General features: G+C 39.7%; 1 protein-coding gene across 4 annotated transcripts in view; it reads right to left on the bottom strand.

Moving 5' to 3' along the window:
- Positions 1-10,872: 10,872 nt before the first annotated feature.
- Positions 10,873-15,680, bottom strand: part of Znf572 (zinc finger protein 572) — a 30,168-nt gene continuing 25,360 nt past the window's right edge. For all 4 annotated transcript variants that reach the window (XM_033760854.1, XM_033760852.1, XM_033760853.1 and 1 more), the window contains one exon: positions 10,873-15,067. In XM_033760854.1, coding sequence (XP_033616745.1) covers positions 13,626-15,067 — 1,442 coding nt within the window. In that variant the 3' untranslated portion in view covers positions 10,873-13,625. The remainder of the gene's footprint in view (positions 15,068-15,680) is intronic.

Genomic DNA, 15,680 nt, shown 5'->3' with positions numbered 1-15,680 from the left:
CTGACCGCCCGGTAGACCCCCCAGGCGGGGTAGGGTGGGGTGGGGCGGGCCAGACCAGGCCGCCTCTGCACCCGCGATCGCGGAGCGGTCGCACGGACTGAGGTTGAGCTGCCCCCGAAGCGCTTGCTGAGCGCCCCGCAGGCAGAGGCCTCGAGGCTTTGCCAGCCTGGCCCCTTCCCTGGGCAGCCCACGAAGCGCGGCCCTCGCGATCGCCCGCGTCGGGGAGGTGCTGAGTGTCGGCCTTATCCGCCCCGTCCCGCAGCGGCAGAGGAAGGCTCTGTCTGACCGTCATTCAGCACTGGCTTGATGCTTTTCTTCTAGCTGCTTTGCATTTAGCGCATCCTCAATGAAAAGAACAGAATAAATGAATGAGTGAAGGACAGGCCCGACCTAGATGCCTCCTGCCCAGTGCCAGCAGTCAGCTTTCAGACCAGACCAGACCGGGAACAGACAAGTCCCGAGCGCCTCCTCCTCTCCAGGCAGACGGCGACTTCTTCAGGAAACCCAGAGCCCTGGCACCTGGTGCCAGAGGCGTTCTCTGCAGAGTTCGGGAAAACCTCTCGTCACTCTGCACCTCCCCCATATCTGCTAATATTTGTCAGGACACTAAAGGCATCACTGACCCTCACGACAATTTGACTTTATGAAAGAGAAAATGAAAGTTACAGCAGTGGAGTGGAGCTACCACAAGGCTCTGGAACTTCCCGCAGCCGCCTGCGCTCGGCTGGGAGAGCCCAGGTTTGGGAGGTGGGCCGGGCCAAAGAAAGCCAGCGGCGTGGGTCAAGCCCTTGAAGAGGACGTGGGGACACTGTGTGGACCTCTTCTTCCTGCATCACCCCGGCTTCTCAGCCCACACACTGGAGCGCAGGATTCCTCTGCTCCATCAGTACCCGTACCGCACGACCTCACCACCGGCCTAAAAGCAGAGGGGCCAGGTGACCTGGATGTGAAACCTCTGACTGTGAGCCACAATTACCCTTCCCTCCTGTTAAGTTGCTTATCTCAGGTATTTGTCACAGCAACAGAACACTAACACAAGTTGCTTAACTAAATCACAGCTTGTAAGTGATAAAACCAAAAGTTAAACTGGTCGCAAAATCTTGTATTCCCCCATCCCTTTTTTGAGACTGTCTTGCTAAATTGCCCAGGTTAGGATTGAACTTGTGATTTCCCTGCCTCAGCCTCCCCTGGTGCTGTGTCACCAGGGCTGGGTCCCCAATATCAATAAGTACCCCTTCTGTTATAAAAGGAAGACTTTCCCCAACAGTATTCTTCACTGGTATCCAAAAATTTGTTGTTTGAAATATACATCAACGTAAAAAGAACTGGAAAAATCAATTCAATAAAGTGTTTATTGGTATCTACTTATTGCTAAAATCAGGAGGCTTGAATAGTCAACTATAGCAGAGGAGAAACACTCTATCACCAGAACGATTATCTTGCTTGCCCTGTATTCAAGATTATCATGAGGATTTTTATTAAGGGGGCAAAGTTTTTAATCTCTTGAAAACATTCTTCATGTGTTTTGATCTGTACAAAGTGATCGATCCTTAGGGTGTTGGGACCTCAATCTTTGGGGCAATTCCAGATTTCATTCTGAATTTGGAACACAACATGAAGCTTGCTCTGAATACCTGTATTTTCTGAACTGAATTAAATGTTATCAAGTGCTGCTAAATTTTGAAATCTTGCTTGAAATTAGCTTATTTAAAAACAGAAATCTGTCAGTGAGGCTTGAAGTGAAATCAGCGACCTGTACCAGTAGAATAGCCACTGACTGGCAAAATAATGTGTGGATAGGCCCATCTCCTGCAGGAAGCAACCTACCTGTGTGTACACCGTGTTCTGAGAGCTTGTTCTGGGTCCCACTGACAAGAAAACCAACGCACAAAAAGTGAGCATGGGGCTAGTGAGCAGCAAAGCCTGAGTCCCAGGCCAGCAAATCTAGCTGACAAACCTCAGAATGTCTGACTTTATTTTTTTGCTCCATGCGGAAATCTGGTTTTCTTAAACAAACGAAAAGCAACGCGATCTCGATTCCCCTGATTCGACACCTCTGCTACCTTTGCTGGCCTGGTTTGGCACACCAGGCGCCCTCTTTCTAAGTGCCATTCTCAATGCTGAGTAAAGTCCAGATGAACACTCCCCTTTTGTCAACTATCCATGTTTTTAAGTCCCAGATTAACTATCATCATTGTCCCCTTCTCTTCACATTTTCGTGACTCCAGCTCCTTGTGGAGCTCACCAAAGTGTGTAATTATCTTTGTCCAAAGGACTCCACTCCTTAAACACTCACCAATTGTTATAGGTAAACATTTTACAATACACTGAATATAACCTTTCCTATCTTCATTTTATCCCCCTACCTTTGGTTGGGGGTAGTAAAATAAGCCATTTCTTTTTTTACTAATGTTTTTATTTGTAACATATTAGATCAAAACCCTCAAAATTTTCTTGTTTACCCCCCCACCTCTCAGCACTAACAGTCCTTTGCAAATTCTAGTTACAAGTGATAGAGAAAACTGGATTAATTTGGAACTTGTTTTATTTTCCTCTCCTTCTTGAGGACTGATCATCAAGATATAACTAGACTGTCCACCGATCCAACACAGTGGAATGAGTATTATCAAGTGTACACTTTGTGTTGGGCACTGTGCTTCGCTGGAATAAAGCAATGTACAAAGCAGAAACAGTACCTGTCATTTTGGAGTTCAGAGTCAAGTGAGAAGAAAGCAGACAAGTCATTACAGAAGTCATCTCAAAAAAAGCCAAGATGCTGCTTTATAGGGTAAAAAGCTATAAACTAAACAAGGGGTTAAGGAGGCTACCAGATGGAATTACCTGGAGAATTAGGAGGGACCAGTAGAACCTCTCAGTATCAATGACCACAGCTGCTCTCTTCCCTCTTTTCCCTCAGTGCAGTGTTTTACCCCAAGCACAGCACTTACTGCAAGCAACCAAGAGCCACACTTCCCACTGCTGGTGGCAGTGTGACTGGAAGGATGAGGGTTCTCTTTTAAGCAGGCTAATTTGGAGACTTCATAAGTGTCCATGGTGCCTGTTCCTCACCATCAATTTTGAAAACTAAAAGATATTCAATAATCTGCTGCACCTAAATTAAACTTAGTGCCTAGATTTAAGATGCACTCCATTTTATCAATGAGGTGGAAATAGTGAAACAGACAGCCCCTTCCTCGACCATTCCTTCCCTTGGTACTGCCAGACCCGGGGCCTTGTCTTGTTTTCCTAGTTCATAGAGCAAGCAGCTTCTAGAACATAAGTTGGAATTTTGCCTGACACAGAACAGAAAAAAGTCCAAGTAGCTCTTACAATGATTCAACTCAAAAGTTAAATCCTGTCTGATCCTTAGCCAAGCGAGGTGAGGAAAGAGATTATTTGAAAACAAAAACCTCTGTCTTGAAACTTTTTATCACAGTAATGTATTGGCCTTGAATTACAAAGTAAGATTTTCTCTTCCTCCCCAAGGAAAGCATGCTTAATAAAATTATTTCACCTGAGTTAATTGATATATATTTCTGGAAATCAGTTAAGCAGTATGCCTGTAAAACAATTTATGGAGGTGCACACCTGCAACCCCAGCACTCAAGAGGATGAGGCAGGAAGGTTGCTGCAAGTTTGAGGCCAGCCTGGGCTTCATAATGAGTTCAAGGCCAGTCTGAACTCTAGTGTGAGGCTTTATTTCAAGAAAAAGAAAAGAAAAAGAAAAAACTTAAGTCCTCTGATTCAGTAATCTCATTTCTAAGAATTCATTCAAAGGAAACAATGAAAGAAGTACATTTTAAAAAGCAAAACTGTAGGGCTAAGGATTTATCCCATTGGTGCCACTGCCTGCCTTGCAAGCTCAAGGTCCTGAGTTTGGTCCCAAGTACCCCCCCAAAAAAGTAAAACTGTAAAATCAATCACTACCCAAAATAATGCATTTTTTAAAAACCCACCTATTCACAGCAATGTTATTTTTAATAGCAAACAAGTAAAACAATACAAACATCCAATCTTTTAAAACTTAAATCATGATGGTATATCAATTTAGTGTATCTTGAAGCCATTAAAAACCTTACCATAATTTTAAAACAGATAAAATGACAAGTGATCTAATATTAAGAAAGAAATCAAAATCATATGATCCAGTTTTAAAAAATATTCATAACTGTGATAAGAGATTTTTAGGGAAAAACTGAGAATTTTCATTGTAAGAAATCTCCGTAAAAATGATTATGAGTCGTTTTACTTTTTTTTTTTTTTTTTTTTTTTTTTTTTTGGTACCAGGGATTGAACTCGGGTCCTTACGCTTGCAAGGCAGGCCACCGAACCGCTGAGCTAAATCCCCAGCCCCAGCAAGTTTTACTTTAATGATCAAAATAGGCAATACTAGGCAGGTACAGCACATGCCTATAATCTAAGTGTTTTTGGAAAACTAAGGCAAGAAGATCTCAAGTTTAGCCCCCCTGGGTAACTTAATGACTTAGTGAAACCCTGTCTAAAAAAACAAAAATGAAAAAAGGCTGGGGATGAAGCTTAATGTGAAGGCCCTGTGTTCCATCCCCAGTACTTAGAAAAATAAGCAATGTTCAGGGGAAAAATCTTCGCCTTATGTCTAGAAGTCTAATCAGCCAGTATTTTCTTATTGATTATTCATTATTTAGCATGCTTCTTAATTACTTTCTCCTTGTTATGACAAAATACCCAACACCCAAATTTAAAGAAAGAAAAGTGTATTTCAGCTCACATTTTATAGGTTTCAGTCCATAGTCAGCTGGCTCTAAGGCAGGGCAGCAAGGCAGAGGGTCATCACAGAGGAGAAACAGTCCATGGCAGGGTAGCAGGAAGCATCGAAGGATCAAAGCAGGAGGAGGGAGACAGACTTTTCCAGGTCATGCCCACAGTGGCCACCTCTTCCAACCAGGCTTCTCCTCTCAATATTAAAACCAACTTTAAGCTCATCAGTGATGAGTTTCTTACACCCATGATCCAGTTACCTCCCCAAAGCTCCACCTGAGTGCATGAGGCTTTGGGAGGACCTCTAGATATAAACCAGAACAGTATGTCTCAAAATTAATCTTGGGGTTTTTTGTTTTTGTTTTTGTTTTGTACGAGGGAATCAAACTCAGGACCATGAGCTTGCAAGGCAGGCGTATTGCCAGAGCTAAATCCCCAGTCCCAATCATGGTCATTTTGAAACCAGGCTGCTACTCCATCCTTCAGTCTATCAAATCTTAGAATGTCTATCAGTTTTATCAGAGTCAAGCAATTCTAGATGAGCAACCCAGTTGTCTTAGCATCTCACTACCTGTGAGTGGCTATATGCCCATCATGTCATGACTCTAGGGTGCTGTGGTTTGGATATAGTGTGAGTATATCTCCCAAAGCTTCATGTCCTGAATACCTGGTCTCCAGCGTGGCAGGTGAAGTGGTGGAACTTTAGGACATGGGGCTTCGTGCAAGGTAGTCACAGAAACATCACCCTCAGAAGGCTTTTCACAAGAGTGGGTTATTACCCAGCAGGGCCAGCCTACAGACTTAGCTGCTTCTGTATGTTGTACTTCCCTTCTATCTTCATCACACTGTAATGCAGCCCGGGGGCTCTTACCAGAGTCAAAAAGCAGATGGGTCTGCCCAATCTTGGACTTTCAGCCTCTGAAACTGTGAACTAAATAAAATAAACCTCTTTTCTTTATAAAGTACCCAGGCCTAGGCGTTTTATTACTGCAACAAAATGGACTAATATATCAATTACGCTATTTCCATGTGTATCTTCATAATAAGCCATTTGAACCATCTTTATCTTTGACTTTGATTCTAAGTCACTGGCAGAGAAAAGGGCAAAGGGAACAAACTAAAGGATTGTGGGGAGCCTAAATTTCTGTTAGTATATGGATGTACAAGACAGAGAAGGCTAGGTCCTGAGAGGAAGACAACAGAAAACAAAAAAGAAGTAAGGAAATAAAGGAATGCAAGGTAGGCAGTATACTGCCATATTACAATAATAATGTTACATGTTGGCCTCTCAAACAATTTGCTATACACTGCTACTCATGTCTTTTCATGCTCATAGGATAACCAGTAACAAAAAGATGCACTATTTTTTTACCTCACAGACACCAACATCACTGGAAGAAAGAGGGCTTCCTCTAAGATGATCCTAAAACCCCTGACAGTCTAGGGCCACTTTATGATGATATTGGTAACAACTAATAGAGTGATTATAGCAATGCTAAACAAATTACCTTATCTCTTTGGTCTTCCTCACAACAAACCCAGGAACCAAGTGTTATTAATATCTCTATTTTAGAAAGCTAAAAATATTCAATCCAAAAAATGATTAAACATATCTGTGCCTGGAGAATATTTTGGCAAAATAAGGAGAAAATTAAGATGGGCAGGAAAGAAAGTCAATTATTTTTTTAATACCTATGACATGCTAAGGACCTCACCTCATTTACTGCTTGCCAAATTGTATGAGAGTACAGAGTAAAAAGCCAGTAAATGAATAAAACCTGATTTTGAAACCAGTTTGGAACCAGTCCTACAAAGCCTGAAAGTCTAAGGTTTCATTTCCTTAGAATTCTGAGCAATCAGAACATTTTAAGATTTCTGTGTGAGGATACACACAGACTTTCAGGACAGTGACTTTCACTTCCAAATTAGCCCATCTCTGTGGGCTGAACGAAATAAATATGTTAAAGAAGGCCGAGGAAATGTTGAGATTAGGCTTCATCTACTGGTCTCCTCAACCAAAATTAATTCGGCCTCTCAGGCTCTGGGTTACAAAAATAGTATCTAGGTGAGGGTGGCCATGCCCATGGCACCCACACCCAGCCAACTCTGGATTCAGTGCCCTGGCCACATCAAACTGCCAGTTCCCAGCCAGCTCTGAATTTTGGTTCTCAGCACAGGTCCACACAGATACTGACAAGCCAACCAACCTAATCATGGACTAGACCAATGGCCTGAGAGAGAGTAGGCAGCTCTAGGAAGAAATAATAAACCTGGCCAGCAGCATCAGCTCCAAGAGAAGCTCACAGCTTTTGTAAACTGCAGAAACAGTTGTGGGGTTTTACTCCAAGAGTGACTCCTTCACAGCAGGACAGTTAGAGAAGAAACCCAGTACAGTGCCCACCATATTGCCAGAGAGATTATAATCAGGCACCATTTTGGGAAGGGGTTGATTTTTCGGGACTGAGCATAACTACAGCTTCACTCCAGGATTTCCAGTGTTACCATACCACAGTGCCTGGATGACAGTCACAGGAGACAGACATGGAGGAGTTGAGAGTTACACAGAGATCCTGAGTTCAAGCTCTGACAAGGAAGGACATGGGGCCCTGTACCTAGTTTTGCCAGTTGTGGCTTTCAAAGGAGGCTGGATCTGAAACTGATGGAACAGAATCCAGTGGTCTGCTTGAGCACACCCCCCACACTTATATCCCCCTGTGGTCTGATTGCTTACTGTTTACCAATGAATGGTTGCCATGGTGTGGGGTTTCCAGCACAGTGGGGTCTCTGGAGTTGGGGGTGGGGGGAATGCGCACAAACCCACAGGCTATAAAGCTGGGCAGAGAGGACTGCTGGATTTCAAGACTGTAGAACCTGACAGAAAACCACTCATTTGAAAATATAAAGAAGTGGCCTGCCTTGCAAGCGCAAGGACCCAAGTTCAATCCCCGGTGCCATGGTGTGGGGTTTCCAGCACAGTGGGGTCTCTGGAGTTGGGGGTGGGGGGAATGCGCACAAACCCACAGGCTATAAAGCTGGGCAGAGAGGACTGCTGGATTTCAAGACTGTAGAACCTGACAGAAAACCACTCATTTGAAAATATAAAGAAGTGGCCTGCCTTGCAAGCGCAAGGACCCAAGTTCAATCCCCGGTGTAATGTTTACAGGGTTTCCTCCCTTTTTTAAATTTTGCCTTGATTTTTTCTTCTCTCTCAATTTTTCCCTTCATTTTTCTTTTGTTTTTCATTTAGTTTGCTAATTTTTTGTTCTTTTTTGTTGTTGTTGTTATATTGGGCTAATATCATTAATTTCCTTTTACTTCTTAATAGGATCCTGCACTTCACTTTTCTCATCTCATCTTCCACTGCTAATTTTAAAAATTTTACATTTTTCATGCTCCCATTCCCCATACCCTCTATCTTTACTAGTGTAACTAGTTAAGCTTTATGAATCTTTAGATGGTTAACTATATGCTATTACAGTTGAATATTGTTTTATCAGGGTAGAGATAAAACTGTCCTATTTAGTATACTTACTATAGGTCAATATTTTGTTTTAGGCTTTATACAATAATCATAGATCTCTTTTCTCTGCTTAACATATCCACAACAGGGCTATAATTTGTATATCTTGTCAGGTGGCTCTGGTTTGAATTCAATCATCTGATGTTATATAGCTAACTTGTGTGTATTATGACATTTTGCATACTCTACACAAGTCAGTTGTCTTTATGTATAAAACATTTTAAAGAAATTCATGGATATAAATAAATTTATTTTAATTTAATGAAGTAAATTTGCTGCTACTGTAGTGATTTTTAAATTGGTATACTATTAATTCATATTTATATTTGAGCAGTAATTATTCAAATTCAAGCAAATAGATTTGGTTCTTTCTACACTTTTAATTACTTTATTAGTAAAAAGACTGATAAAAGTGATTAGATCTATTTGAACCACCAGTAACACAAGCCTCCTGATGGTACAGTCATACATGAAATTCAAACTGGTGGGAGTGTGTGAAAGGTAGTACGTTATTGGTTCTTAGGGTATGTCAATATACAGTTTGTATTTGACTCTATTATTGTTGCTTATTTTATTACGACAGCTAGATGACAGAGCTGTTGCTATCATCTGTTTTTCTCTCTATGACAATACCTAAATGGCCTTAGTGTCATTAACAATACTGCAGCCTAGACCGGGGATTTAGCTCAGTGGTGCCGCCACCTGCCACACAAGCACAAGGTTCCAAGTTCGATACCCAGTATAAAAAAAAAAAGATCACAGATATCTTATTATGGACTGGGGATTTAGCTCAGTGGTTCCACTGACTGCCTTGCAAGAATAAGGTCCCAGGTTTGATCCCTGGTACTGAGCCAAATGCACTGCAGCCTCCCTAGCCAAATAAATGGAAGTGGGGGGATTCTGGGACAGAAGCAAAGGCCTAAGGTGAGGCATGCCCAGAGTACATCTGAAAAGTAGACACTAACTAAAGAGGTCTCCACACTAGGAACAAAGTCTTCTCCTAGAATCAGCCTACAAGCCTTAGCACAGAAAAAAAAAAAAGAAAAAAAGAAAGAAACATAAGTAGACAAGGCAATAAAATTCCTCTAAAAACTCCCTTCTCGCCCAAAGCTGAACCACAGGGGCACTGAGAGTAAGGGAATCTAAAGATACAAAGTCAAGTTCTCTGAAAAGACAACAGAGGACATTAAAAAAAAAAAAATCAATAAGGTGTTTTTTGAATTCAAAGAATATAAACAGCGAATCATCCCAATAAACAAATTAGCATGTCTACAGAAGACACTAATAAAAAGCTAGCTAAACTAAACAAAGCAATGCAACACATGAATATCCAGCATAGAAAATAATTAGAGTCCATGAAAAGGCACCAAACAAGTTCAGGAGTTTAAAAATTCTATGGAAAATATGGGCAGCAGAAGCAACCAATGTAAAAAAGACAAAAAAGAAGTGACCAATGTGAGGACAAAGTATCAAAACTGTGCTGGTGATCAATTAAAGAAAATTACCAAGGGGCTGGGGATTTAGCTCTGTGGTTCCACCACCTCCCTCACGTGCAAAGGTCCTGAGTTTGATCACCACTACCAAAAAAAAAAAAAAAAAAAAAAAAAAAAAAAAAAAAAGGATCCAAGTCCAAATAATGTTACATGAGGATAGGCACAGACCTATTTGAACTCAGGCCTATGTTCAGAGTGTTACCAACACTGAATCTAAACGAGATCTCTTTAGGCTGAGGATTTAGCTCAGTGGCATCAGGCCTGCCTTACAAGTGCAAGGTCCTGAGTTATATTGACCACAAACAAAAAAAAAAAAAAAAAAGAAAGAAAGAAAAGAAAACTGGATCCAACAGCTGTTAGATGATAGAAAGATCAATCTAAGATTAATTGGAATTAGTGAAAAATTAGAATATAGTAAAAAGGGAATAAAAACCTATTTATAGAAATTATAGCAAAAAAGATTTTCAAATATGGGAAGGAATTTAACATACAGATAAACAAGGCATATAGAACTCCAATAGCCATGATTAGAAAACAATCTCTCCACAATACATTACAGTGAAAATCCCTGATGTCCAACACATAAGAATCAAATTTTAAAAGCTGTTAGAGAATAGCAACAAATCACCTAGACAGAAAAACATACTAGAATCAAAGCAGGCTTCTCAACACAAACCTTAAAGGCCAGATGAACTTGAAGTATCTCAAGTCCTACAAGAAAATAACTTCCAACTCTGACTGTGACTATCTTGCAAAACCATCTTTCCAGACTGATGAAGAAATAAGGTATTTCCATGAAAAAAAGGACCTGAAGAAATTCATGACAACCAAACCAGTACTCCAAAAAAATTCTCAACAACATCCCAGAAAGAGACATAGAAGCTAATAAGGCAAATGTCCAACAGAATGAATGTACTGATAGGGTGAGCAGTTAAAAGGGAAAGAAAGGGAATCAGCAACAGGGAAATAATGCAACAAGAGAAATAACTCATTATCTTTTGGTAATAACCCTCGATTTCAATGGTCTTGATTGATTTGAAAGACACATACTGGCAGAATGGATCAAGAAACAAAAGCCAACAATGTTGTATACAAGAAACACATTTAACCCAAAAAGAAATTCATAGACTAAATGATGAAAAATAATATTCATTTATAAATAAGGATGCTTTCTTTATTCATGGTCCATGGAATCCCTTGTGTCACCAAGAGAAACACAAAACACAAACACAAATATTTACTTCTCATAAAGCTAAACAAAGAGCCTTCTTGCTGATAAAACTGAGGCAAAAGCACCAATAGGACTAAATTTGACTATGTTATGTTCTTCATCAAAGGGAACAATGTTCTTTTCTGTTTTCTTCATTTTCTATCCAAAGGATTCTAGCCAAATTACATTAACAAAGCCTGTCTTCATCTATACAAAAACGTGAAATTTATATTCTTGTTCATGTCAAGGGTGTGAAATAGGTTTTATATAATTGTCAGTAGTTATAAAAGATAATGCAGGCAGTTAATGATAGGACATATATGTTCCTGTTATTAATCTCTTCTGCAAATACATTTAGATTTGCACTTGCTGTTTTGCTCTTTCCTTTTATTTATTTATTTATTTATTTTTTGGTACTGGGGATTGAACTCGGGACCTTGTGCTTGTGAAGCAGGCGGAGGAACCACTGAGCTAAATCTCCAACCCTACTCTTTGCTAAGACCAAATCCTTTGTTTCACAAAAAACAACAACAAAAAAAATCCAGTAATACCTCCTGCTGTTATTAGCTTCTTACACGTATAGTAAATAAGAATGTTTTTTATAGTCTACAACCTTAAAATACAAGATAGTCTTGTCCTAAGATGGATCACAATCTCCAAGTAGAACAAGTTTGGAGTTGTATTGCTATTTTTATACTTAAAATACATGGATGGCATTTTTTAATTTGTTGCACTTAACACCATTACCTCTGAGAACCTCTTATATTTTAAATACTGCGTTAGCAGCTTTGCAAACATTTATTTAATCCTTACAGCAACCTTGGAAGGCAATCATTATCTTAATTTTATAGATAAAGGAACTGAGCCTCAGTGGTTTACATGCCATAGATTATTCCACTGATGATTTACCAAAATCCCATAGCTGTTGCCTTGCAATTGAATCTCAGCCTCAAAAGCAAACCAATAATTTATTTATCAAACATTAACTGAACACTTAGCTGTCTGTGATAAGAAAAAAATACCGTAAAAACTCATCCTGAGATATTACAATCTAGGATAACTTGAGATAATATAGAAAAGTAAAAAGACACATGGGTGACAGCTGCATAAAAGCCAATGATGCCCAAAAATGTATTCGCTTTTCTGAAAGCAGAAAATTACTCCCAACTACTTAAATATTTGCTAGTTTTGCTTTATTTTTCAATCATTTAACAATACAAAAAGACACAACTGCCTCACCAGTATCTAGAGTACCACAACCAGGAAGTAAATAATACTCATGCAAATCCATTACCCACCAACTACTGCCTTCATAGCAGCCACAACTGGTCCTGCCTGGCCCTCAATTCCTAATATCCATCTCCACATATTCTTTATAACATACAAGGGTAGAAAAAAACATAATTTTCAATACTGATGAAATTCTGGGCAATGCAGAGTCCTGACCTTCCTATACATATACCTTTTGCACTAGTAGGAAAAAATGGGAGAGGAGGACTAGGATATATCTAACACTTTCCAAAGACCATTCCCATAGAACAGAGGATGATGTCTCAACAGATCCACAGACCAAAGACATCAAAAGCAGAGGAAAACTGGAAATCCTAGAGCTAAGGAATCCTGCTGTTCAAAAGCAAATTGTCCTTGAACACTGGCTCAGAGTGGGTGGGTTAATTACAAAAAAAAAAAAAAACCCAGTTTCTGATATGACTAGGCTTTAGAAAACTTACAGAAAGATGTCAAAAAATCAAAGAACCAATTGCAAGATCCTACGTACTATTCTGGCTTTGGTCAAGACAATGAGATCATCACTAGATAATATGATTGATTTAACATAAACATACAATTGCTGAAATACCCAATCTCTTGACTTAGTGCTTTAGAAACTCAATCTCATTTCTATTCAATTGCACTTTCTTTTGGAAAACAAAAAACACTAGAGCATATTCCTACTCTTAATAAAAATATGAGTCTGTTAAGAGCAATGCTCTTGAAAGAACTTTCTATGATGTCCAGTATAGTAGCCTCTAGTCACATGTGGCTGAGTACTTAGTAGGTGGCTAGTGCAACTAAGTAACTATTTTAAATTTCATTAAATGTTAATTACTAATATGCTTAAATAGCTAAAGATGGCTAAAGGCTGCAATAGTGGACAGTACAGTTCAATTTTTAGAAAATAAAAACACATGCAAAAAATCACTCTTAAAATTTAATAAAACAGACACAAAATAACATTATTTGTTCAAAAAGACTATTTCACTGGGCAAAGACTTGAAGCTAGTAATTATCATCACTCAGTGAGGTAAAAAATAAGGTAATTCATTGGCACTCCTAGCTTCAAGTTCTCACATGGCCTTTTGCTTACTCCTAGGGTTACTCTTTGTATTTTCCTTTGAAGCTATTTCTAAGTTTCAAAAAAAAAAAAAAATCTCCTTTACTTTCATTATTATCGGTGTCTCTCACTGGACAGATCTGATAGTCTGGTGGCCTGAAAGGTTGACTTTTTATACCAAATAAACTTTAGATCACAATTACTACAGATGTTTGATGGACCTTAACTGTAATGGTTCAGTAATGGAAAACAAAACCAAACAAAACTAAGCAATTTCAGGGAGTCAGGAAGGTGGATTTGAGACTGAAAGTGAATGGAAGTAGGCCATTTCCCCTAACAGCTTTTCCAAGTCAGTTCATGAGGAAAATCCACCACTTTAGGAGACTCAAAAGACTTTTCTATGTGAATTTTCCGATGCTGAGTGAGGTAGGCACTTCTTGTGTAGCATTTCTCACAGTCAGCACATTTATAAGGTTTTTCTCCTTTGTGGATCCTCCGGTGCCTATTAAGGTTAAAGCTTTGACTGAAGCACTCACCACAATCAGGACACTTATAAGGTTTCTCTCCTGTGTGGGTCCTCCGATGAATCACCAGGGCAGAACTCTGACTGAAAGTCTTCCAGCAAAGAGAACATCTGTAAGGCTTTTCTCCTGTATGTGTCCTCTGATGTCTAATGAGATGGGTGCTAAGGCCAAAACTCTTTCCACATTCACAGCATTTATATGGCTTCTCTCCTCTGTACTCTTCTATCATACTGCAGTTCTGATGCAAACTTTCTCCATTTTTAGAACCTCCATAGCATTTCTCTCCTGTGTGCCTCTCCTGGTGAGTTATAAGATTTGAACTTCGACTAAAATTCTTTCCACAGTCTGCACAGTGACATGATTTTTCTCCTGTATGGATTCTCCGATGCTTTATTAGAGTAGAATTATAACCAAAGCTTCGTCCACATTCAAGACATTTGTAGGGCTTCTCACCTGTGTGTGTCCGCTGGTGGCGAATCAGGCTGGAACTCTGACTAAAACTGCTCCCACAGTCTGGACATTCATAAGGCTTTTCTCCAGTGTGAGTCCTCTGATGTTCTATTAGAACATAACTATAGCTGAAGCCTTTTCCACAGACAGGACACTCGTATGGTTTTTCCCCTGTATGTGACCTGTGATGCTGAATAAGGTGAGAACTGCTACTGAAACTCTTCCCACACTCAGGGCATTTATAGGGTTTCTCTCCTGTGTGAGTTCTCTCATGGATAATAAGATGGGAGGTATTGCTGAAGCTTTTCTCACATTCGCCACACTGGTAAGGCTTCTCCCCTGTGTGTGTTCTCAGATGCTGAATCAGGTGTGAACTGTTACAAAAGCATTTGCCACACTCAGAGCATTTATAAGGCTTTTCTCCTGAGTGAGTCCTCTGATGAGTACGCAAATGAGAACTACTACTGAAGCTTTTCCAACACTGGGAACATTTGTAGGGTTTCCCCCCCTGCTGGATAGAGGCATTGGCATGTTGTCCTAGGTCCACTACACCTTGATTGGGCTTCTCCTCCTCTTTCCCTGTAGAATTTCCCCAAATCTCTGACTTGCCATCATTCTCAGATGAATTCTGAGCCAAAATCCCATCTTCTTGGGATAATGTCAACAGCATTTCTTTTGTATCTTCATGCTTAGAATTTTGTGGGCCATGTCTTTTAGACCATTTTGAAGCTCTGTCTTTAAGCTTATCTGCCTTAGGATTATTGTGCTGAACAATTCCCAAATTATTCTCACTTTCATATCCTGCAAGAATAAACAAATATTCTAGACATACTCCCTAATCTCTACCTGAAAAGAAAATTCTGAATTGCAGTGGAAGAGAGGGAATAACAATGTAAAATCTCATGAATTATTCTATATAAAAGTTTTTAAAACTAGTTTCACTTTTTTTACTGTATGTGTTCACTAGAAGCAGGAGAAATTTATTGTCCTTATTAACAACTGTTATTAATATCTGAAGTACTGAACCATTGTTAGCAATTGCCAAGGAAGACATCAATCTAAAAACAAATGTATTAAACTATCCTGTAAGACATACCACAGCAAAAGGGGACCTCAGTGGAGATAAAATGGAACAGGATCCCATCTTAAGTGAAAAACTAGACAACAGCTAAGTTATAAGCAACTACAAAGATAACAACAGCAACCACTATTTGTTAAGAACAGGAGTTTTGCATAAAATATTTGTTGACATTATTATTCATTTTCTTAAATCTTAGATGAGAAAACTGAGGCTGAATTAGCAGCTTGTGACAGGGTTTTTTTGTTTGATTGCTTGGTTTTATACCGGGGACTGAACCCAGGACCTTGTGCTTGCGAGGCAGGCAGTAGAACCACTGAGCTAAATCCCCAGAAA

This window comes from Fukomys damarensis, unplaced genomic scaffold (assembly GCF_012274545.1).
Source record: "Fukomys damarensis isolate Sample0158 unplaced genomic scaffold, DMR_v1.0_HiC HiC_scaffold_5, whole genome shotgun sequence".
Classification (NCBI taxonomy): domain Eukaryota; kingdom Metazoa; phylum Chordata; class Mammalia; order Rodentia; family Bathyergidae; genus Fukomys; species Fukomys damarensis.
The sequence above is the reverse complement of the archived record's forward strand: the minus strand, read 5'-3'. Positions and strand labels throughout refer to the sequence as shown.